General features: G+C 35.2%; 1 protein-coding gene across 1 annotated transcript; it reads left to right on the forward strand.

Moving 5' to 3' along the window:
* Nucleotides 1-3,212: 3,212 nt before the first annotated feature.
* Nucleotides 3,213-24,148, forward strand: LOC135752323 (cell adhesion molecule CEACAM2-like). Its single transcript, XM_073814525.1, has 11 exons — nt 3,213-3,230; nt 4,220-4,285; nt 6,385-6,744; nt 6,822-7,073; nt 7,154-7,414; nt 7,517-7,780; nt 7,876-7,954; nt 12,179-12,221; nt 12,339-12,419; nt 23,049-23,108; nt 23,185-24,148. Exons 2-11 carry the CDS (start codon nt 4,228-4,230, stop codon nt 23,194-23,196), a joined length of 1,470 nt encoding a protein of 489 aa, XP_073670626.1. The 5' UTR covers nt 3,213-3,230; nt 4,220-4,227; the 3' UTR covers nt 23,197-24,148.
* Nucleotides 24,149-24,335: the final 187 nt, after the last annotated feature.

A 24,335-nucleotide genomic window follows, 5' to 3' on the forward strand; every position in this document is an offset into this window, starting at 1 on the left:
AACAATCAGCCTATAAAACACAATCATGGTGACAATTAACAACAAAGCTTCATGCCGCAATGCATGCTGGGAACCAGGATTGTAGAAAACTCATTCATAAATCCCATCATGCATTGCAACATGACAAAAATTTAGCAACTTTCTTACCATTAACTGTCACCATTGTTGAGATTTGTATCAGAAATCATGAAGTCTCTCTTAAGCAAAAAACAACAACAAAAAACACACTAAAGCGTTACAGCAGTCTCATTCAATACACTGTCATTTGCATAGAGCTTTTTATATGTCTGTTTCTTCATAATAAATTTGTGACCAAATGTTTCAATAATTTGTAGAGTAGAAAATAATAAAAATAAACAACCTGAGAAGATCTGGAAGGGCTTCCCTCTACATGAAGCAATGAACAAGTGGTTTTACTAAAACATTGTTGCTATTGCTAAAAGAGGAGATTTAGATCAGTGAAGGTCAAGGGACAAATGCCTAACTAAAGGAAACACTAATCACAGTAATGGTGACTTCAAATGACCTCATAACAAACACAAACTTATGATTTAATATGATATATTTTGTGGCAAATGTCTATTTGACTTGTGAGACATCACGTCAGAAAGAAGATTTGTCTACTAAATCACGCGTGTGGATGCTGGAATAGTTGAGCACTTTTTTTGTATTTTGTTCTGACAGCTGTTTAGAAGTTAAACTTATCCATTTAGAAAATAATTCTGCAAGTTATCATTTTATTTTTCAAACAGAGATGCTGATAGAGAGGCAAACGTGAAAGATTGCAGCTTTTGGATGCATACACCCAACCGTATTGATCTATTGCATTTAATAATTTGTCTATCTTTATTATTTTAGTATTTTCTCCAGAAAACGAGTCATCAAAATAAAAATTTAGAGACAGGAAAATGTCCAAAATGTAATTGATTTGAATGACCAGCAGGTGTTCACCATTAATGTCTTAATCATCACTTCATTATCTCATTAACTTTAACACTGATTCAGAGTTATATTTTTAACACCAGTCTTTTTTAACACCAATCTTGGTGTGGATTATATAAACACCAAATAGTGTTGATTTAACACTGGTAGAGTTAATTTAACACTGGGGATTTTCCTGTGTACATCTCTTTCTCTCTTCATTTCTCTCTGTACAGATAAAAGTCTAAATACAAAAACGGAACTAGAGAGATGTGACACATTTAAAATAACTGTTAGGAGAAGAGAAAGTTCTGATATGGTCAAAAAATTCAGAGATAAAGCAGTAATGCTGACTCTACCTTTCAATGAACTTAATAATATGTTTAATAAAACATTTAGACATTTATTTTATTTAATAAACATTTAAAATAACCTGCCAAAAAATACATCTTAAACCAGTCTAAGATGGTCTGCAAGTCTTAATTTGTTTAAGCTTGAATCTAGCTTTTCTTTAGGATCTTACATGGATTTTGAGTACAGTACATTTACTTGTTTTGTCAAATAACTTTAACTGCATATAAGACCCAAATTAAATATCAGGGGCCGTATTCACAAAGCATTTTATCTTATCACTAAGAGTACTCCTAAATCGCACTAAAAGATTTTAGCTAGGAGTTTTCTCTTAAAAGTTATTCACAACGCCTTTCAGACCTACTTTTAGTAAGGAAAAATGATAACTCCTAAACTAAGAGTGAGTCTTCGTTGCTACGGATGACGTCAATTCTCATGCACGAGCTGCCTCGCAATGACCACGGTGATTGGTTGTTAGATGACAGGGCTGTCATGCGGAACATAACACAGACGCACCAAATCATGGAATTACAATATCGAGATATGTCTGTGTCCTATACAAAATAATAATAATAGTAATGCCATCGAAATGCATATATTAAAGAAAAGTCGTGAATTAAATTAAATTAAATTAAATCAAGCCTAATGCAAATGAAAACCGCCAATTGCCTAATAATAAAACGACATTGCATTAACACTTGCTTGATTAATGTACATCCTATTAGCCTAAATAGACTACTTAAAGCAAGGAAATGTTGCCCATATTAAAGAAGCCTGCCTAATGTAATAAATAAATGATGGTGGAACTCGCCAAAACGAAAAAGAAAGCCCAAATGGATGCAGGATCAGTTACTGCTGCTGGCCCAGTTGGTGCTGGAAAAAAGAAACGTAATAAAAGGGAAATTCGGCACTGAGATATCAAGCAAAACTAAGCGTGAGACATGCGAGAAAGTGATGCGCGGGTCAATGTACAAAACAACTGGCACCCGACCAACGTTTTCAACTAACCCGCCCGCAACTCGGACCGCAAAAAATAAAAAATAAATAGTGTACCCGACCCGCTCCCTGGCCAGCATTTTTTTAAGTAGTAATTGTTTAATAGTTAATTGCCATCTTTATTTCAAACGACCTGACCGAACGCGACCCGAATATCATAAAAAATATTTTTGGATGACTCGTGACCGCGGGTGACCGCATGCATCCGCTCATTTCGGATCAACCCGCGCATCGGTGGGGAGAAGATTTGTTGCAGATCAATGCAACATTCCCGCTTATGTCGCGGACCCCGGACGAATGCGAGAGGCGGTGGTATATGCATTACAATCGCAGTAGAGGGTTGAGATTGCAGCCTTTAAACAGACTAGCATGGCAACAGGTATGCCTATAATATTAAATATTTAATATCATTATTGTTTCATTTAATTCTAAAAAACTTCCTGCTTGTCATGAATGTAATGAATTAAGAAACAAATGTCATAAACAATATGCTTACATTAAAGTGTGCTTTTAAGTATGTACAATGCTTTTGAGTTGGTGAAACTGTCCATGTTAAGGAGGATCAGCACCTAAGGCATTTTAAGATCTTTTGTGAATAGGTCTTAGTGAGTTAGGAGTCCTCTCGACTTCTTTTAAGCTGTCCCAGACTTAGGTGCTACTTTTAGGGCTAAAATGCTTTGTGAATTACTCTTAGTGAAAAAAATTAGGAGTCCTAAATTTAGGAGTGACACGCCCATTATTTTTAGGAGTTGCTCCTAAATTCGCCAGTTAGGAGCTACTTTTAGCCTTAAAATTCTTTGTGAATACGGCCCCTGCTCAATATACACTGAACAGCATTAACACTTCATCTTAAAATAAAACAAGTTTGTGTTAACCGCAGCTGAACAGATGCTGAAAACCCCAGTGATGCTTTTAACTCCATCATTTCTTCTGAGGTCTTTCATTGTTAAGAGAGTGTGGAGGTAAGAACAGGATTTTGATTCTTTTTTCACTCATTAATGATCCATTTCCAATGTTTAAAAGTTGATACTGCTTTCATATTAATAAAGTATAAGAAACTGATAATAATCTAATGTGGATATTAGATTCTTCAGTTTAAAGAAATGTTTATTTATAAGAAAGTGATTTCCTTAAACAAAGTTCCATCACCTGTGTTTGCTATCTCAAAGGCCGCATGTATGACACAGGCCTTAGATTCTTCTTGGAGGCTGTTAAGTCCAGGGGACTCATTTATAATATTCTGCATAAAATCCATCCTATATTTGAACTTACGATCATTTATCAAAAATGCGTACGTGTGATTCATAAACTGAATGTACGTGCAGAAAAAGTGTGCACCCCTTTCAAATCTATAAATCGCAAATGAACTTGAACTTGTGCACAGCCGAGCAGTTTCAGATCTCCGCCTTTAAACAATGCCTAATTAATGTCATGGACATATAAAAGAGCGCTTGTCAAAAGAGCACTAAACCAATTTCGAGCAGAGAAGAATGGCTATAATATAAGAATATAAGAATGGCTTATATTTCTAAAAACTTGCAGCAATAAGACAAGCAAAATTGTATACGTTTGCTCAGACCCTGATGTGGTGCTAAGTACTTTTCCATGTCATAGCTGTCCAAACACAGCCTTGACCTCTAAGCTTAAACAAGGCAAAATTTCTAATTTGTGTTGATTTTGCTAACATGATGGAATATTATACATTTTACCAATTATTCTTGCAAAACAACATGTAATCAAATTCACAGTTATTTTGGCTACTCTAGGCGGACTAATTAACCTAGACAAGTTTCCGCTGGGTAAACACTAAAATCAGATGTTCGCTGTCATAATGCAGTATAAATAAAACTCTAGTTAGTGAGATATTTCACTGAGCTTATAAGAAACAAACTAAATGAGAAAAAAAGTCTTCAGTGTTGAGCTGAAACACTTCATCATGTGTTGAATGTAGGTGTTGCTATGTTGATGTCAATCATGTTGGCTCCTCCTCCTCTGATTTGTCTCTTCATGGTTTATGGTGAGTCACTGATGTTATATTTAGACTTTATATTCATTATTCATATGTTAAATTCTGTTTAAAAATAATTTGGTGTTTGTGTTTCATTGTAAGAATTCTGTTTTATTTGTGATAATTATCTAAAACAACTAACAGACAAAGATCTTCACATTTTAGATGTTTATTACACAGGAAAATCCCCAGTGTTAAATTAACTCTAACAGTGTTAAATCAACACTATTTGGTGTTTATATAATCCACACCAAGATCGGTGTTAAAAAAGACTGGTGTTAAAAATATAACTCTGAATCAGTGTTAAAGTTAATGAGATAATGAAGTGATGATTAAGACATTAATGGTGAACACCTGCTGGTCATTCAAATCAATTACATTTTGGATTTTTTCCTGTCTCTAAATTTTTATTTTGATGACTCGTTTTCTGGAGAAAATACTAAAATAATAAAGAAAGACAAATTATTAAATTCAATAGATGAATACTGTTGGGTGTATGCCTCCAAAAGCTGCAATCTTTCACGTTTGCCTCTCTATCAGCATCTCTGTTTGAAAAATAAAATAATAACTTGCAGAGTTATTTTCTAATGGATAAGTTTAACTTCTAAACAGCTGTCAGAACAAAATACAAGTGCTCAACTATTCCAGCATCCACACGCGTGATTTAGTAGACAAATCTTCTTTCTGACGTGATGTCTCACAAGTCAAATAGACATTTATCACAAAATGTATCACATTAAATCTTAAGTTTGTGTTTGTTATGAGTTCATTTGAAGTCACCATTACTGTGATTAGTGTTTCCTTTAGTTAGGGATTTGTCCCTTGACCTTCACTGATCTAACTCTCTTCTTTTAGCAATAGCAACAATGTTATAGTAAGACCACTTGTTCATTGCTTCATGTAGAGGGAAGCCCTTCCAGACCTTCTCAGATTGTTTATTTCTATTATATTCTAATCTACAAATCATTGAAACATTTGATCACAAATTATTTATGAAGAAACAGGCATATAAAAAAAGCTTGCAAATGACATTGTATTGAATAAGACTGCCGCCATGCTTCAGTGTTTTTTGTTGTTGTTGTTGTTTGCTTAAGAGAGACTTGATGATTTCTGATACAAATCTCAATGATGGTGACAGTTAATGGTAAGAAAGTTGCAAAATTTTGTCATGTTGCAATGCATGATGGGATTTATGAATGAGTTTTCTACAATCCTGGTACCCAGCATGCATTGCGGCATGACGTTTTGTTGTTGATTGTCACCATGATTGTGTTTTATAGGCTGATTGTTGATGTCTCAGTGTATCTGACTGAAACCACAGATTAGATTTGGGTAAACAATATTTAACTCTTCAGGGTATGTGGATTTTTACAGCACTGTTGGATTTCATGGGAGCCTTACAGGGTTGGCCGAACATAAATTAAACACTTGTATTGAGTGACTACTTTTTTATGATATTATTGAATCCCAAGACTAATACTTACATACTAATTAACATAATAACAGTTATAGACTTCATTTCCCTCATCTTCCTCTGCTTTAACAGATGTGTTTTATAAACACACAGCCACAATGAGCAGAAGTAAACTAACACTAAACTTCAAGACCCAAGTACCCAACTAAAGGAAACACTAATCGGCACAATGGTGACTTACTTTATTAACCAGATTTACAGCAGTTCTTTAGAAGTTAAACCTATCATCCATGTAACTCTGCAAGCAAGTTGTAATTTTAGTTTTCAAACAGAGATGATGATAGTGTTCATTAAACTCTGGGCATTTTATCTATTGCATTTAATATTTTGGCTTTCTTCCTCATTTTAGTATTACTTTCTCCAGAAAAACAAAATAAAAAATTTAAGACAGGAACAATTCCAAAAGTTGATTTGACACGGAATGACCAGCAGGTGTTCACTATTAAAGACTCAATCACTTCATTATCTTATTAACTTTAACACTGATTTAGTGTTTTTTTAACACCAATCTTGGTGTGGATTATATAAACACCGAGCAGTGTTAATTTAACACTGGGGATTTTGCTGTGTAGTTTTAGTTCTGCATTTGCTGAAGCTGCTGTTAATGTATTCATTGTGAGTTATTTTGTTTCAGGAGTTTATGCTGATGATGGGTGGGTTGTGAATTACAGCTCTTCATCCATCTGTGCACTAAAGGGTTCAACAGTGATAATAAACTGCACTTATAAATACCCTACTGGACATCAGATCATGAAAGTGTTCTGGACCAGAAGACTAATTGGAGAAGGTATAGAGCCTTCAGATCTGTCTGAGGACTCTGAATACAGTCAGAGGATTCAGTATCTGGGAGATAAACATCACGACTGCACCATGAGACTTACTGATGTGAGACAGACAGATTCACACGAATACCTTTTCAGATTCATCACTGATATACCTGATGGGAAATGGGTTGGAAAACCTGGAGTGACTCTGGATATCACACTAATAACAGGTAAGTGAACTATTCACTGATGATAATAACGTGTGTTGAATGACATGTAGATATCTGTATCTGTGTTGTGTTGTCAGATCTTCAGGTGGAGTCTTCAGGTGAGAGAGTGACAGAGGGACATTCAGTGACTCTTACATGTAAAAGCAGATGCAGTCTGACTGACAGATCAACATTCATCTGGTTTAAAAACACACAGTCATTAAGTGAGAGAACAGACAGAAACAATCAACTCATCCTACAGTCAGTAAGAAGAGAGGATGCAGGCAACTATAGCTGTGCTGTACAGGGACACAACCTCACATCACCTCATCAATATCTCAATGTCATCTGTAAGTTCATATTCAATTCTTGAAAGTTTTCAGTTGCTACTGCATTAGGTCAGATCAAAAGACATATTTTATTTCATTAGATGCTCCAGATAAACCTGTAATCTCCATCAATCCATCTGGTAAAATAATGGAGGGTTATTCAGTGACTCTGACCTGCAGCAGTGATGCAAATCCACCTGTTCACAACTACACCTGGTTAAAGAAGAATGAAACATCAGCTGTTGGATCTGGAAAAAACTTCATCATCTCAAACATCAGATCAGATCACAGTGGAGAATACAAGTGCAAGTCAAGTAATACACTTGGACAGAAATATTCAGCAGTGACATTAAATGTTTTATGTGAGTTATGTTACGTTCCCAGGATCATAAACAGCTTATAACACTCCAGCACAAGTAACAATAAATGTTGTACATTAACAATAAAAAAATGTTTTATTTCAGATCCTCCAAAGAATGTGACAGCATCCATCAGTGGATCTGGTGAAACAATGGAGGGTGATTCAGTGACTCTGACCTGCAGCAGTGAATCAAATCCACCTGTTCAGATCTACAGCTGGTTTAAAGAGAATGAAACATCATCTGTTGGATCTGGACAGACGTACAGCATCACTAACTTTAACTCCAGTCACAGTGGATGGTTTTACTGTGAGGCTCAGAATGAAGTCGGATCTCAGAGATCTGCTGCTGTATCACTCAATGTCAAAGGTATGACTCAGTGAATCAGTTTTTATATTCAGTTTAAGATAGAGTTAGTGTTGTCTTTTCAAACTAAATTAAATGTTTTGTTGTCTGTTTTGCAGGAAATGTGGGGATGTTTTTCACGATCATCGGAGCAATGATTTTGGGGGCTGCAGTTGTTATTGTGGTGATGATAATTTGGTAAGACATGACTTTCCATGCTAACAGAGAAAAGCTCTAAGAACTTCCTTGAACGTTTCCAATATTCCTAAAAAATTTATGTTAACATTTTAAAGGGGTCATAGCGTGAATATTAGACTTTTTTCATGTTTAAGTGCTATAATTGTGTCCCCAGTGCTTCTATCAACCTAGAAAATGTAATAAATATCAACCCATTCACTTTGTTTGGGAAGGCCATTTTCTGCAAGCGTGTGAAAAATTAGGTCGTTCAGATTTTGCCTATTTTGTGATGTAAGCAGCAAGGCCAATAATACTGCCCCTTAAAGGGGACATATTATGAAAATCTGACTTTTTCCATGTTTAACTGCTATAATTGTGTCCCCAGTGCTTCTATCAACCTAGAAAATGTGAAAAAGATCAACCCAGTAACTTATTTTTGGTATTTTGGGAATAAGGTAATACCGCCCCCTTTATCTGCACTATCCAAACACAGCACTGCCATTTAGTTCAGAGAGAAAGAGAGAGAGAGAAAATAATTCACAGCACAATTGAGTTTCAATTACAACAAACCACCATCATTGTGATCAGTGTTTGCACTTCGGCCGCTCATTTGCATTATAAATGACACACCCAAAATGGCACACTGTTGCTCAGACCTAGATTAAGACTTAGTTTACATCTTTAAAAAAATCTCATAATATGTCCTCTTTAACTTTACATGCTCATAACAAATGTGGTGCATAAACATAAAGTTAACACAACCAGAGAAAAAACTAGTAAACAAAAGTCAAGGGTCAAGAGTCCAACTAAATAATGGTGACATAAAATTAAACAAAAAATCAAAATCTAAACCTAATAAGTGAATTGTGTTTTCTACAGCAATTTATTTACTGAACATTCAGAAATAATAAAATATATAACAAATATAATAAAATGCAACATTTCTCTATCATTTACATAACAATCAAACAAGTCAATATAATAAACAGTTGTTGTTTTAAACAGTGTGTGAACATTAAAACATGACATTGTTATAACGTTTAAAATGGTAAAATGTAACATTCCTCTAATGTTCAGACAACCCAGAAAAGTTCTTAGAATGTCAAGATAACTGGAAACTTTTTACGTTGGCAGAATGTTTTGGGAACTTTGGGAACTTTCAGGGAACGTTAGAACTTTTTCTGTTAGCTGGGGAATTAATTAAAGCACTGTCAAACACCCCCGCATTCTGCGCTCACTGTTAACACCTTGCTGTTGTCTGAAAAGTAACTCTAAAAGTACAAGTAACTCGCAATGTATGCAAAGTGTCTCTCTTCTTATCAGCGCTGATCAACGAGCATTTAAAATGCTAGACAGGAAGGCTAGAGGGGATTACGTTTTATTTTTATTTTTATTACTCTTCGTGTTTTGTTATAGATTAACACACGGATACATACAAACATCTTAATACAAGCAAAAGATTGGCTAAATGAAACTGCCCATATTGTGTAAAAGTACACAGCCCACTTTGTCGGAATGGAGGGACTGAAACACCTCTGAGCTTTTCAGGTTATTAATTGCATTCCCATCCACAGCCATAGAATCAATAAAATAAGAAAAGATCTTGGATGTTGTCCGCCCATGATGTTACCTTACTTGGATGTGGAATGGTCAAAACATCATTTTTAACAAGATTTTCGGTCAAATATTGCCATTCCAACGCCATTTTTACACCACTACTCAGCCTGCACAGGAAGTTCTTGGCAGAAACAGGAAGTAAACCGGAAGTGCCTGGGAAACTTGTCTATAATATGTCCCCTTTAAGTAAACCATGTCAACAACACCCAGATAGCAAGCAACCCTTGAAACAATGTTAAAAACAGATAAACTAAGGATTTTGTGTAAGAAACTGGCTTTTGCAGGATATCCATGATTTTTTGCTATTTGTACAAATTGTTTTGAGAAATGCACATATTATTTTGCAAATGTCGAGGATGATTCGAGAAATGTACCAAAGCGACTGAGAAAAACTGTAAATCCCTCTGGGGTTTTTCACCTACCATTTTCGTGATCCCTATGTTAACCCTCTGGGGTTTTTAGGGCCCTGGGGAAGTTTTGACATGCACTGACAGTTGTGTTTTTTTCAGTTGCTTAAAAACATATTAATGGCAACAGTCTCATAACACTGTATTCAGCACAAACTGGGCTACAATATTATATAATCAACATGTATATACATGTTTGTATTTTTGAGAGAAAAATGTTTATGCGTGGTTTTTAAAAAAAGCAAAATTTTTAAGTCACTGATATAACACCACAAAACTCATTCTAAACATGTTTCCCAAGACTTTTTAAAATATGATTTAGTAGTCTAGAGATTTCTCTTCAAAATTATGTGAAAATCATTCTGCCTACTCATTCACATAAAGCAATATATTGATTTACAATTTCTAAGACACTTTTGCTTGGGAAAGGCTGTATGCGTGGAGGCGGGAAAGCTCCTGAATAGTCAGTGATTGACAGCTGAGGAACAAAAGAGTTGAATAATGAGCCACATAATGAGCCTTGTGGGGATGTTCAACAGGAATGTAACTTTATTTGTAGTAAAACTATGATAAGGTTTACTTTTCAATATAATGTAAATACACACACGCACACACATTATAAATATATATTTATTTATTTCTATTGAAATATTTTCTATTAATTTCACAAGTATAAGTTACCTTTTAAAAACCATAGTAGCCTAATCATGGTAAAGGTACTGTCTGGCCATCGTTAAGGGAACACAGGGTTTGCAGTAAAAAGCTCAAAAGAACAACTGCCTATCGTGGTCTGGACTCTTATTTGTGTTTTTGTAATCATTATAATAGAAACACAACAAGGGACAAGCGTGATAAACTTATCAATGTTTGTTTACAGCCGCCGCCATTACCTCACGTGTTGATCATGAATGCAGTAAACGTGTGCACATGCGAGTGATCCTGTGTTTAATAAACTTGCTGTGCGGAGATATATGCTTAGACGCAACTAAATAAGGATTGTACTGTTTGCAATCGCGTATTTTATAAGAATACCAAAAAGTGCGTTGAGTTTCCTGACTCGCGTGTTTTTTGGTATGTGCGTTCCAATCGTGTGAACTTTTTAACGAAAGAACAAAGAAAACACTCGCGTCTGGAGATACTGACACACATACGCAAGTAAATAAGGATTTAGATGTCATGTTTGGTGCAATCGGATGGAACTACAAGGAATGGAGAGACTGGATTGTGGATTGCATATCCATTGACTGCAGGAGGCACGAGTCATGCATATGGATGTTTCTGCTCGTTCACTTCAATGGCGCGGGGGTGTGGCGATCTCATCTCATTACAGATAATGAGGCAACAAGAGAAAGCAGTACCTCTCTTTCTTTTCATACAGTTTACACCGAATGACAATATCTGTTTTCAATCTCACTTACAACATTTAAAAGTAGACATTCCAAGCATTATGTAGACATTTATCTTTTGTTTCTATGACAAGTATTTGTTAAGTTACAGTTTATTTTTCTGACGCGTTTCTGAAAGGACTTCACTGAGGGAGAGAGAACAAAACGCGCATCATGTTTATTTTCTTAATTTTGCGAAAAGCACAACATTCTGTTTTTAATGGGAGTGGACAGAAAAAAACTAGACACTTTAACGTTTTAAATGATGTATAAATCATATCTGTATGTCAAAAATCAGCTGAGTAATTTAAGTCTCTTTGCGGAGTGATTGAAAAAGGAAGGGTGCGCCGCTGTCGACCCCAGAGTGTTAATCAATAAGGTCCCTGTGCATGCAGGGCATCTCTTGACATAATCGCCTTGAAAGCTGTCATTTTCGAATGCACTACTCACTGAAATTGGTTAAATGCAGATATCACATTTCTACTATGCGTTACTTAGTGAATTGTGTTTTCTACAGCAGATTTTTTATTGTACGTTCAAAAATAATGACTTATAACAGTTTTTAAAATATAAACAAGCAAATATGCATAACAAGCATAAAAGTAAATATAGAAAACAGTTGTTTTAAACATTGTGTGAACATTAAAACTGTTCTCTGTTAGCTGGGGACATGTTAATAAAAGTCATTGCTCAATAAACAATTATGATAAAAACACAAATATTTGAGAAATATTCAACAATGAATGAAGACTGGATCTTTAACACTATTGTTTAATAAAACGTTAATGCTTTACTCCTCTATGTGACATTCTGTATTAAATCCTGTTTGTTTTTAGGATATTCTGGTGGATGAAAAAGAGAAATAACTCAGAGTCTCAGGTGAGATAAGATAAATTACTCCTCGGGTCGAGTTTTTTAAGTTTTATTTTCTATTGACTTTACTCAGTAAGGCAGAAATTTTTTTTATTTTTTCTGTTTCTGTTTTTCATGACAAAGGTTGTTCATCATAGTCTTCCTCATAACAGCCACAAAACATGTGATGTTGTCCTGCGTGATGAAGTGTATGAGAACATAACTGTAAGTGTCTTAAATAAAACATTATACTCCCCTCATCAAACCATTTGCTTACACGACAACGGTGTAGTGAGAAACTGAAAGGTTTTTCCAATTTTGCAAAGCTTCAGGTACTGGATTAAAGGGGTCATAGCATGAAAATCTGACTTTTACATGTTTAACCCTCTGGGAGTTGACCATTTTGGGACACTGTCAGAGGTTCTGACATGCTCTTACATTTGGTCTTTTTTCAGTTCCTTTAAACATATTAATGACAAGTGTCTCATAACACTGCATTCAGCACAAACTGGGCTAAAATATTATATGAGCTACATGTATGTACATGTTTGTATTTTTGAGAGAAAATGCTACACAGCAAAATCCCCAGAGTTAAATCAACTCTGCTGGTTGTACATATTGTCCCAATCTTACAGAGAGTTAAAAAGTAACTCTGAAGCAGAGTTAAAAGCTGCAATCTGTAACTTTATCCTCTCTATCACCATCTCTGTTTGAAACCTAAAATTGCATTTTACATCTAACTTGTAGAATTTTTTTCTTAACTTAGGTTGAGATGGGTCTGTCTGCGGACCGCAAGAGAGGGGCGTGCCGTTAAGAGGCGTAACTTTTAGCAGGGGGCGTAACTTTAAGTTGTCCAAGTTACACAGAACCACGCGAGACGTCAGGACGAGATGTTGTCATACTGTGTTCTCTTCTGCCCGCATAGAGATACGGCGGCTAAAGGCGTTATTAAAGTTGCTCATCCAAGCGCCCTCATGTTTGTTCGTACCAATTTTAATGGACGGGAAGCCGACTGACGAACATCCTTTTCCCGAGAAATGGTTCGGCTACGACACATGTTAAGAAGTCACGCCAGGGGCTGAATTAAGGTCGACCGTTTCAGGTAAGCTCGCGGTTACACTTTATTTTGATAGTCCACTTTAGACATTCTACTAACTATAAACAACTTTGCAACTACATGTCAACTAACTTTCAATAATTTGCAACTATACGTCAACTAACTGTCATTAGAGTATTAGTAGACTGTAAGGGTTGGGGTTAGGGAAGAGGTTTGGGTTAGTGGAATAAGTTGACATGCACCTGCAAAAATACCTATATTCAGTTGAAAGTCTGTTGAGATATCATCACAATAAAGTGTTAGTAGATATTAAGCAGACAGTCTACTAATTCTCTAAAGATTGGTAGTTGATAAGTAGTTGCAAAGTTACTTATAATTAGTAAAATGTCTAAAGTGGACTATCGAAATAAAGTGTTACCAAGCTCGCTAACGTTAGCTATGTGTTTTTAGCCTAATGTTACATTTGTGAAGTCCGTTCTATGATTACACTTATGATCAGTAACGAGTAGTTAACAAAATGCAACAAATCTTGCATGAGTTTCATTGCTCACCTATATATTTTCCTGTTTACGATAGTAATGTTAGATATTAATACATTAGAATCTTACAGTTATTCCTGTAAGTTGTCGACATTTCAAATGACAGTTAATTAATTAATGACCTATTAAACGTCATAATAACACTGGAGTTAAAGGATGTGTGTACTTCTGTCTCGTTTTTAATGTATCTCTCTCACCCTATTCTGTTTAAGTATGGGTGCCATATGTATATTCTCATAATGTAAGCTTATTTTAAGTACAAATGTAAAATATGTTTGTTTATGGTTATTATTTTCACAGCTGCATTGATGTGAAGTGATGCAGTGGACAACTTGTGAGGGTGATACCATCCACATGCACCTTAACTGTGATGCAGAAATACAATAGGATGATCCATCTGTCTACACTTCAAAATCACAACTCAACCTTAAACAACCCATATCTGTTATGGTAAAACAATGTGGCGGTTTTCCAGACAGGGCTTATACTTTTCCCAGGCTAAAATGCATGTTTGAGCTACTGTAATTAAGAAAACACCTTGTACTGACACATCTCAACATATCAGTGCCATTGTTTTGTTTCAAGATGCACACCAGTCTTGTTTTTGTAAGGTTTGTTTGTAAAAACTAAAATGTCCTAATATAAGTGCCCAGTCCTGGTTTAATCTAAACCATTGGTGACCAAACCTGTGTCTTGAGATCTACTGTCCTGCAGAGTTCAGCTCCAACCCCAATCAAACACACCTGAACCTGCCAATCAAGCATTTCAGGGCAACCTTAAAATTATAGTCAGGTGTGTTTGTTAAAGCTGGGTTAGGACTAAAATATGCAGGAGGGTAGATCTCCAGGAACAGGGTTGGTCACCCCTGATCTAAACAAAGGGTTTCCAAACTGTGTCCTGCAAAGTTTAGCTCTAACCCTAATCAAACACACCTGAAGCAGCCAATTAAGGTCTTACTAAGCATACTAGAAACTTACTGGCAGGTGCTCTGATGCAAGTTAGAGCTAAACTCTGCAGGACACCGGCCCTCCAGGACTGAGTTTGGGTACCCCTGACTAAGCCCTGTCGGGGAAACTGCACCAATGTGTTGAGCTGGCACCATTGGACATTACTGCTGCTGAGAAACAACCACATTTCTCAGCTCTACACAGGGTTGACATTGGATGCATTATTATTATAAAATGCATTCATGTGCACTTTACCAATACTGTACATACATCAACAGCTTCCAGCTCACTTGGGATCAGCTCCTGATGCCTCTCATAATGCTGTGTTATAATTTATTGCAGGGTGATCTTGCTAAAAGGATATTTTTATAAACCTTTACAGTGTCACCAGATGTTACCTGTTGTGAATAATTATTTTATAAACCTTTACAATCTCACTAGTTGTTACATGTTGTGGATAGTTATTTTTATAAACCTTTACAATGTCACCAGATGTTACATGTTGTGAATGGTTATTTTTATAAACCTTTACAATGTCACCAGTTGTTACATGTTGTGAAAAGTTATTTTTATAAACCATTACAATGTCACCAGATGTTACCTGTTGTGAATAGTTATTTTTATACACCTTTACAATGTTACCTGTTGTGAATGGTTATTTTTATAAACCTTCACAATATCACCAGATGTTATCTGTTAGCCATTTCTTATAAAACCACGTGAGCTCTGTAGATTCCTCTTAAAACTTAAAAAGAATTAAGTTTGCAAATGAATTTCATCTTGGTTTAATACATATTAAACTGTCTGAGGTGCACATTTACTTAAAAAAAAGACGAAATCACCCTCACTGTGTAACAGTTCACGATTTAAATATTGGTATGCCTCGGTACTTTAATAATTTTAGGATGGTAAATATGTCCATATGGCTTGATTTTTTTTCCCAAACCAGTTCAGATAGGAGTTTTACTTAAACATGAGCTCAGGGGCAGAAAGAAATTTGATTGGTTCACAAAAATGACCAATGAAAGTCCTCAACCGGAGCCTTCAAGGCAGCTTCTGCAGTGAAGCAGTTCGAGCTCACCGTTGGTCAGGTGAGTAGCGCAGATGGTTAGATAGGAATGTGACTGGTTTGGAATTCAGCTCGAAATGTTTCGAGCGTTTAAGTTACGTGTTACCACGTTTTCACGTGTCCGTGGCACGACTTTCTTTTTCGTGCCAGTTTCACGTAATGGTTACTCAATTTTTTTTCCTTTTTTCAAACCATTGTCGTCTGGGATTGGGGTTAGATTTGTGGGGTTTTTTCATTTTTAAACTGTTTTCGCGCGAGGATGAAGTTGGGTTTGGGTTAGAATGGCAGTGGTTTATACTTTTATTTGTCAGAAATTTAAACTGCTTTCACTTGATGTTGGGGTTAGAGTTGGGTTTGGGTTAGGATGTCATTTTACGTAACAAAGTTGTTCTAACCCCAATCCCAAACGACAATGGTAAGAAAATAGTAAAAACAATTGAGTAAACATTACGTGAAACTGGCACGAAAAAGAAAGTCGTGCCACGGACACGTGAAAACGTGGTAACACATAACTTAAACGCTCGAAACATTTCGAGCTGAATTCAAAACAGTCACATTCCTATCTAACCATCTGCGCTACTCACCTGACCAACGGTGAGCTCGAACTGCTTCACTGCAGAAGCTGCCTTGAAGGCTCCGGTTGAGGACTTTCATTGGTCATTTTTGTGAACCAATCAAATTTCTTTCTGCCCCTGAGCTCATGTTTAAGTAAAACTCCTATCTGAACTGGTTTGGGAAAAAAAATCACGCGTCCATATGCCGTTTATGGCCATATTGTCTACCCACGTTAACAATGACGATGAATGAGACAATATAAGACCATCTGAGCGTCTTATGAAGCTTCCTCCGTGCCCTAAATTTAAAACATTTACGGCAGTAACGTTATTTGTCATTACGCTAAAGTTGAAAGAGAGCTATAAACAATCGTCTTACTATTACTAGCTATCGGATGTGCCGTGTCAGTTTAGCGGAAGTCGGACATCTCGCGGGATTCTGTGTGACTTGGACAACTTAAATTTCCGACCCCTGCTAAAAGTTACGCCGCTTAACGGCACGCCCCTCTCTTGCACTCCGCAGACAGACACTATTGCTTAGGTTTAGATGTTGGTTGTTTCATTTTAAGTCACCATTATTGTGATCAGTGGTTGTTTTAGTTGGACTTGACTCTTAGTTGCTAACTTTTTCAACTGCTATAACTATGTTAGTTTAAAACATGTTGTGTTATAGCATGGGAAATACAACAGCGCCATTTTATAGTGGTGTAGGTACATAAAGTCTAAACATCATCAGCATCTAGAAAACTTATGTGCAGGTGTAGTGTTTGCACACTTATTAGAAGAATCCTTTTCCATTAATTGTGTGAGACTCTAGTAAAATACAGCACCCTCATAGCAGTTTGTCATTCTAAATGATTTTGAAACACTGATACTTAAAGGGGACATATTATGAGATTTTTTTAAAGATGTAAACTAAGTCTTAATCTAGGTCTGAGCAAAAGTGTGCCGTTTTGGGTGTGTCATTTAAAATGCAAATGAGCGGCTGAAGTGCAAACACTGATCACAATGATGGTGGTTTGTTGTAATTGAAACTCAATTGTGCTGTCAAGTCCTTCTTTTCTTTCTCTTTCTCTTTGAACTAAATGGCAGTGCTGTGGTTGGATAGTGCAGATAAAGGGGGCGGTATTACCTTATTCTGACATCACAATAGGAGCAAAATTACAATGACCTAATTTTTCACATGCTTGACGAAAATGGTTTACCAAAACTAAGATGCAGGGTTGATCTTTTTCACATTTTCTAGGTTGATAGAAGCACTGGGGACACAATTATAGCAGTTAAACATGGAAAAAGTCAGATTTTCAAAATATGTCCCCTTTAAAATTTGGCTACTGTGTAGCACACAAACATCAAGAATCAGAGTATAAATCACAATGATGGTGAAAATAAAATGAAAAGCTTCATGCTGCAATGCATGCTGGGTATCAACAAATTACAACGCTTATCCAAAACTCCCAGAATGCACTGTGGCAGGAATAAATAATGAACATTGTTACCATTTTCTTTGTCACCCTTTTTGAGATTCATACTCAGATTCTTGATGTTTGTGTGTCTACATTGTGCTGCAGTTAATTTTTAAGTCCCTCAAAATCGTTCAGAATGACAAACTGCCATGAGAGTGCTAGATATACTACAGTCTCACATGATTAATGGAAAAGGATACTTATGATAAGTGTGTAAACACTACACCTGCACATAAGTTTTCTAGATGCTGACAATATTTAGAATTTATGTACTAAAAAATCACTATGGAATTGCAGTATTGTTTTTTCTTTGCTATAACACAACATGGCTAAACCATATAAAATTATAGCAGTTGGAAAAAAAACTAGCAACTAAGAGTCTAGTCCTACTAAAACATCCACTGAGTACAATAATGGTGAGTTTAAATGAAACAGCAAACATCTAAACCTAAGTTAAGAAAATAACTACAAGTATGCAATTTTAGGTTTCAAACAGAGATGGTGATAGAGAGGATAAAATGACTGATTGCAGCTTTTAACTCAAATTCAGAGTTACTTTTTAACTCTCTGTAAGATTGGGACAATATGTACAACCAGCAGAGTTGATTTAACTCTGGGGATTTTGCTGTGTACATTTTTAAGTCACTGATATAAGTCCACAAAACCCATACTAAACATGTTTTAACAAGACCTTTCTAAACAGAATCTAGTAGTCTAGAGTTTTTTCTTTAAAATGATGTGATCACCCTGCCTACTCATTCACATAGAACAATGTATTGATTTAGAAATTGTAAGACACTTTTTGTTTAGAGGTGCCGTATGCGAGAAGGATTGATTGACAGCTAGCAAACAAAAGACTTGCATAATGAGCTGCATAATGAGCTGCATAATGAGGCAGGAATGTGAGAAGAAACTATAGTAAAGAATGTGAGGACAAATAAATGTATACATGTTTGTTTGAGGTTTATTAAGAAGTTAACAATATAATCAAAATAGAAATGAAGGTCAGTAGGAAATTTTCAGTTTATTTGGAAACAAACTCTATTCAAAAACTTAACTTGTATAAACAAAGAAACTGATAAACAACAGAGCTGCTCATGTGGCTCATTTTACCATACAACTTTATGTCCAAAAAGTGTGAATATGGTTTCCACTTCATAGTTTTGAACTGATGAGAGGGATGCAGACCTGTAAGAGATTTATAAACAGCTGTTAGCATAAATTGTCCACAGAAATACGCTTACATACATAACTGATGGGTAAGTATCACTGATAACACATTCAGATAAACTATCATGGACATACACTAAATTCAGAACATCTCAGATAAACATCTGCAGTGATTACTTTTATAAAAAGCTTGTACAGCGTGTACCGCCTGTGGGCGTAGTCGCATTAAAGATAATGAAGTCAGCCAGGAAAAAACGGTACTCTCTTTACTTCAATGCAGATTATATAAACAGGCAATGTTTGTTTTGGATTATAATTAGCTTGTTTAAAAATAGACATTTCAGGCTTTCTTTGGATATGTGTATCATGTTTGTGTGACGAGTATTCGCAGAGTTTCAATTGATTTTTGTAACGTGTTTTGAGAGACAGCTGGCGGAGACAGAAATGTCTGGATGCACACCCTGTTTATTTTCTTTATTTGACAAAATCACAAAGATCTCTTGTTATTGTGAATGTACACATATTAAAGAAGACCCTTTACAGTTTCAAATGATGTCAAACACGTAAGTGTATGATGATTAATGATGGAGTATTTTAAGTTGATTCTGCCATGATAAGGAGAAAACACGTCAAAACGTGGCACCACGTTTTTGGACCCCAGGGGATTAAAGGCTATAATTGGGTTCTCAGTTCTTCTTTCAACACAGAAATTGTGAAAAAGAACAACGCAATAGCTTAGTGTTGGTAAGCCATTCTCCGCAAGCATGTGAAAAATTAGGCCGTTCAGATTTTGCCTGTTTTGTGAGGTAGGTAGCAAGGCCAATTACAATAATACCGCATCTTAATCTGAAAAAGTTGCACTGTGAAACCCATCTTCAAAAGTTTGCGTTTTCAGGACCCCAAAACCAACAACCAGTTAAAAACGTAACTGTAACAAACCAAGTTAAATGCGCGTGACCATGCACTGACACGTGCTACCAAACACTTATTATAATTAATTTCTACCACGGGTCTGTTGAATGGTGTATTCTGATTGGCTGAGAAATGTTCTATGGGTGTTGATTATTTTTCTGTAAACCGCACACCTAACTTTTTAAATGTCTTACAAATAGGCACCAGAGCAATGTTTGTGGTAACGTGGTATAAGCGGAATAATTGACTCCGGTCCTTTGAATTATTTGAAAATAATGCACACCCGCGGTGTAAAGGCACTCCGCTTCGCGTCGTGCCGCATTGCACCTTGGGTGTGCATTATTTTCTCATTATTCAATGGCCCGTCGTCAATTATTCCTTACTAATAATATCTCAGCTAACAGAAAAAGGTTCTAAGAACGTTCCCCGAAAGTTCCTAAGGTTTCCAAAAACGTTCTGCCAATGTAAAAAGTGTCCAGTTTTCTTGACGTTCTACGAACGTTTTTGTGTTGACGCAACATTAGATGAATGTTACATTTAACCATTTTTAAACGTTATGAAATATTGCTGTAGAAACACAATTCACTTTGTGTTAATACACCACATTTGTTATGAATGTGTAAAGTTAATAGTGTAGTTCGGTGGTGGTTGGTACATATTGGCAAAGAACATCATCTGGTTAATTTACTAATCAAAAGTTTATTTTCTGTCAATAATGTAAATGAGATCCAGCACTTTCACAGCAGTTTGTCATTAAGGAGTTTTAGAAACTTTGGACAAAAAATATCTGTTAAATAAATGGGACGCACAAACATCAAGAATCAGACTATGAATCTAAACCATGGTGGCAAAAAAAATTTATTCATTATTTATCCATGCTGCAGTGCATGGTGGGAGTCCTGAATGGAATTTGTAATTTGTTGATAACCAGCATGCATTGCAGCATGAAGGTTTTCATTTAATTGTCACCATGGTTGAGATTCATACTCTGATTCTTGATGTTTGTGCGTCCCAATTATAAAGTGGATATTTTTGTCCAAAATTTCTAAAACCCCTTAATGACAAACTGCTGTGAAAGTGCTGGATCTCAAACTTTATTGACAGAAAACAAACTTTTGATAAGTAAATTAAAAAGGTGATAATCTTTACCATTATGTACCAAGAACAACAGAATTACACAATTGACTTTACATGTTCGTAACAAATGTGGTGTATTAACACAAAGTTAACACAACCAGGGAAAAAAACTAGTAAGCAAAGAGTCAAGAGTCCAACTAAAACAAACACTAATCACAATATATATATATATAACAATATAATAACAAAACATCAACATCTAAACCTAATAAGTGAATTGTGTTTTCTACAGCAATATATTTACTGAACATTCAGAAATAATGTTTTATAAAATATTAAAATAAAATGCAATGTTTCTCTATCATTTACATAACAATCAAACAAGTCAATATAATAAACAATTGTTGTTTGAAACATTGTGTGAACATTAAAACATGACATTGTCATAACATTTAAAAATGGTAAAATGTAACATTCCTCTAACGTTCAGATAACACAAAAATGTTCTTAGAACGTCAAGAAAACTGGACACTTTGTACGTTGGCAGAACGTTTTTGGGATCCTTGGGAACTTTCAGGGAACGTTCTTAGTACTTTTTTCTGTTCGCTGCACAGCAAAATCCCCGGTGTTAAATTAACACCGGCTCGGTGTTTATATGGGTACCACCAGCAGGTTGTTAAAAGTAACACAGAAGCAGTGTTAGAGTTAATTAGATACTTAAGCAATCATTTGAGTGATTATTTGATTATTGAAGACACCTGGTGATAATGAGTCGAACTACAACTACAACTTCCAGCCACTGCCTTAGATAAAATCAACTGAAAAGACATCTCTCTTATCACAAACCAGACTGACTTTTGTCTACTTTGAAATTGTTTGGTCACCATTATGGTTATCTGTGGTTCCTTTAGTTGGGTGGGTTGACTCTTGTTTCTACCTTCGAGGTTTTTGCAACAGTGTTTATTAAATACATTATTTGTTGCAAAGGTTGTTAAAATGAAGTTTATATAATTTTACAACAGAGATTATAGATTTAAGTAAATTATTTACACTGTCAAAAAATTCAGTACTCATAGAAAATTAGATATTGTTCAAATGCATATTATTCTCTATTGGATTTAAGTAACATGGCTTTCCTCAGATCAAGCTTCTCAAATTTTATTGTTAAATATTTGCTGGAAATATGCTTTTGCCTCATGTGCAGGTATCATGAATCACCCCATTAATCGGAACCATGGTGACAAACATAATGTTGCAAAGCATGCTGGGATCCACCATAGTATAAAACTCATGACTCCCCTCATGCATTGTAACATAAATTATGTCACCATTGTTGCAATTAATGGGGTGATTCATGATATCTGCAAATGAGGAAAACAATTAACTTTCCAGCAAGTATTTAAAAATAAAATTTGAAAAGCTTGATCTAAGGATAGCTCTGTAAGTTAAAACCAACAGAGAATAATATATATTTGATCAACATTTCATTTTCTATGAGCACTGAATGTAAACAATTTACTTAAATCTATGATATCTGTTATAAAAACTATATAAACTTTGTTTTAACAACCTTTGCAACAAATAATGTGTTCAATAAACTCTGTTGCAAAGACCTCAAAAAGAAAACAAGAGTCAAACCACCCAACTAAAGGTACCACTGATCACCATAATGGTGACTAAACAATTTCTAAGTAGACAAAAGTCAGTCTGTTTTGTAATAAGAGAGATGTCTTTTCAGTTGATTTTATCTAAGGCAGTGACTGGAAGTTGTAGTTGTAGTTCTGCTCATTATCACCAGGTGTCTTCAATAATCAAATAATCAGTCAAATTATTTCTTAAGTATCTAATTAACTCTAACACCGCTTCGGTGTTACTTTTAACACCCTGCTGGTGGTACCCATATAAACACCGAGCCGGTGTTAATTTAACACCAGGGATTTTGCTGTGTGGGATTAATCCAATATTTTATTATATAATTAGCTCTGAAGTATAAATTGCTAGCTGAGCCTTGTGTTCTCCTAACAGAAAAATTACTTTACCAGCATGATCTCTCTTTTATACAGATTCCTGACGGCAGCTGTGATGAATCCAACCTGAGTTCTTCTGTCTATGAGAATATTAAAGTAAGTTTTTGACCTCCAACTTATTTTATTCAACAGTTTCTTATTTTCTTGTTTAATATTTTGTTCACTTATTTAGCTGAACAGATAGATGCTTTAGAGCAGTGGTTCCCAATTACAGTCCTCGGCCCCCCTTCCAAAATGTTTTAGATGTCTCCTTATCTGAAACACCTGATTCAGTTCATCACCTTGTTAGTGTGTTAATTAAGAAAACGTTTCTAAAAATTTCCCAGCTAACAGAAAAAAGTTCTAAGAACATTTCCAATGCTCCCTAAAATGTTTTCTGCCAACATAAAAAGTGTCCAGTGTTTGTTTTAAGAATGTTTCTTGATCGTCTGAATATTAGAGAAATGTTACATTCTATCATTTTCAAACGTTATGACAATGTCATGTTTTAATGTTCACACAATGTTTAAAACAACTATTTTCTATATTAAATTTTTTTGCTTGTTGTGTAAATGATAGAGAAACATTGCATTTTATTATTTTAAAACTGTTATAAAACATTATTTCTCAATGTTCTGTAAACATATTTTGTAGAAAACATAAATTCACTTATTGGGATTAGATGTTGATGTTTTGTTTTATTTAAGTCACCATTATGGTGATACGTGTTTGTTTTAACTGGACTCTTGACCCTTGACATCTTACTGGCTAGTTTTTCTTTGTTTACAGTAATGTCTATTGTGTGTATAAAATACATTTGTATAGTAACGTAAAGTTACTAGTGCAATTCTCTGGTGGGTCAATGAAGCACATCAAAACATGCAACAGCCAATAAAAGCTTTGTGTGGATGGAGCTTTTGATGATTTACAGGTGTGATGGCATGATGTGACGGATTCTACAAAGATTTGAGAAAAATGTACTAATGGATAAATGTATAAACTCATAAAACATATCATATTTGGTTTTCCTTTGTGCTTTTCGTATATTTTGTCAGTTTGTGTAAGTACTAACATGTATTCCCAAATTTGTAAGTTCACCCAATTATTTACTTATTTCATTTGGATCTTTGTGGATTATTTTTTAAGTTTGTTTTAAATATATATATATATTTTTAACTGCTAATGTTGTCTATGAATATGGCTAAAATAAACCTCTGTTTCTTAAAGTATAAACTGCCTCATACTGTTTACACAAACAATAATTTAAAGTTTATTACCAGTGTAAGTGAGAATACTTGTTAACATTTTTTTAAAGGGGTCAAACTTTGGAAATCAGACTTTTTC

The sequence above is a fragment of the Paramisgurnus dabryanus genome, chromosome 4, assembly GCF_030506205.2.
Source record: "Paramisgurnus dabryanus chromosome 4, PD_genome_1.1, whole genome shotgun sequence".
Classification (NCBI taxonomy): domain Eukaryota; kingdom Metazoa; phylum Chordata; class Actinopteri; order Cypriniformes; family Cobitidae; genus Paramisgurnus; species Paramisgurnus dabryanus.